Source organism: Aptenodytes forsteri, unplaced genomic scaffold (genome assembly GCF_000699145.1).
Source record: "Aptenodytes forsteri isolate BGI_AS27 unplaced genomic scaffold, ASM69914v1 Scaffold192, whole genome shotgun sequence".
Lineage (NCBI taxonomy): Eukaryota > Metazoa > Chordata > Aves > Sphenisciformes > Spheniscidae > Aptenodytes > Aptenodytes forsteri.
In genome coordinates, this window is record NW_008794891.1 from 181,399 (window position 1) to 182,048 (window position 650).

The 650-nt window shown below is 64.5% G+C and overlaps 2 protein-coding genes across 2 annotated transcripts in view; both read left to right on the forward strand.

Moving 5' to 3' along the window:
* SCARA5 (scavenger receptor class A member 5) overlaps window positions 1–108 on the forward strand; it is a 40,440-nt gene extending 40,332 nt beyond the window's left edge. The window contains exon 9 of the mRNA XM_009275124.1: window positions 43–108. Coding sequence (XP_009273399.1) covers window positions 43–108 — 66 coding nt within the window. The remainder of the gene's footprint in view (window positions 1–42) is intronic.
* Window positions 109–427: 319 nt separating this feature from the next.
* The window catches only part of PBK (PDZ binding kinase), an 8,940-nt gene continuing 8,717 nt past the window's right edge, over window positions 428–650 (forward strand). The window contains exon 1 of the mRNA XM_009275125.2: window positions 428–480. Coding sequence (XP_009273400.1) covers window positions 428–480 — 53 coding nt within the window. The remainder of the gene's footprint in view (window positions 481–650) is intronic.

The window sequence follows — 650 nt, forward strand, 5'->3', positions numbered from 1 at the left end:
AGGGCTCTTGCCTGACTTCAGAGCCTCCCCCCGACCCCTTAGGGGGTTCGTTCCCCCGCTGCGAGCCGGCCCCGGGGGCGATCAGCCCCGCGGGGGACACAGCGGTGACAAGCTGCTGGGGAAGGAGGGAGCCCGCGGAGCCGGGAGTGCTGGAAAGCACATCCCTGCTTCAGCTGTCAGCCCGCTCGCTGAGCAGAGCCGGGAGACGCCAAATTAGCAGTCGGGGACTCCCAGCGGGTGTGATTTCTGTAATTAATGTCCTCCGCTCTACTGTCGTGGTGTCCGTAATGCCCCTGCGTGGGTTAGGGCTTGAGCCCCGCGCAGCTCGCGCTCCCGGGTCCCTCTGAGCGGTTTCCTCCAGCGTTTTTGGGGGTGGAGGTGTAATAGAGCCTCTCCTCTGCTCTAGGGATCGGGACGGTTTGCGGCGATGGAAGCCTTCAAGTCTCAAAACAACCTGGCCCACAGGGAGAAACCCGGTGAGTCACGTTCAGGCGTGAGCCCCCAATATTTCCAGAGGGGTTGGCAGGGAAACTGAGCGTGGGCCCGGTGCTCCGCTGTGGGGAGGCGATGGGTGTTAAACCGGCCTGTCGGGGTGGGTGTCGTGGTTTAACCCCCCGTGGGCAGCTCAGCCCCACCCAGCCGATCCCTCG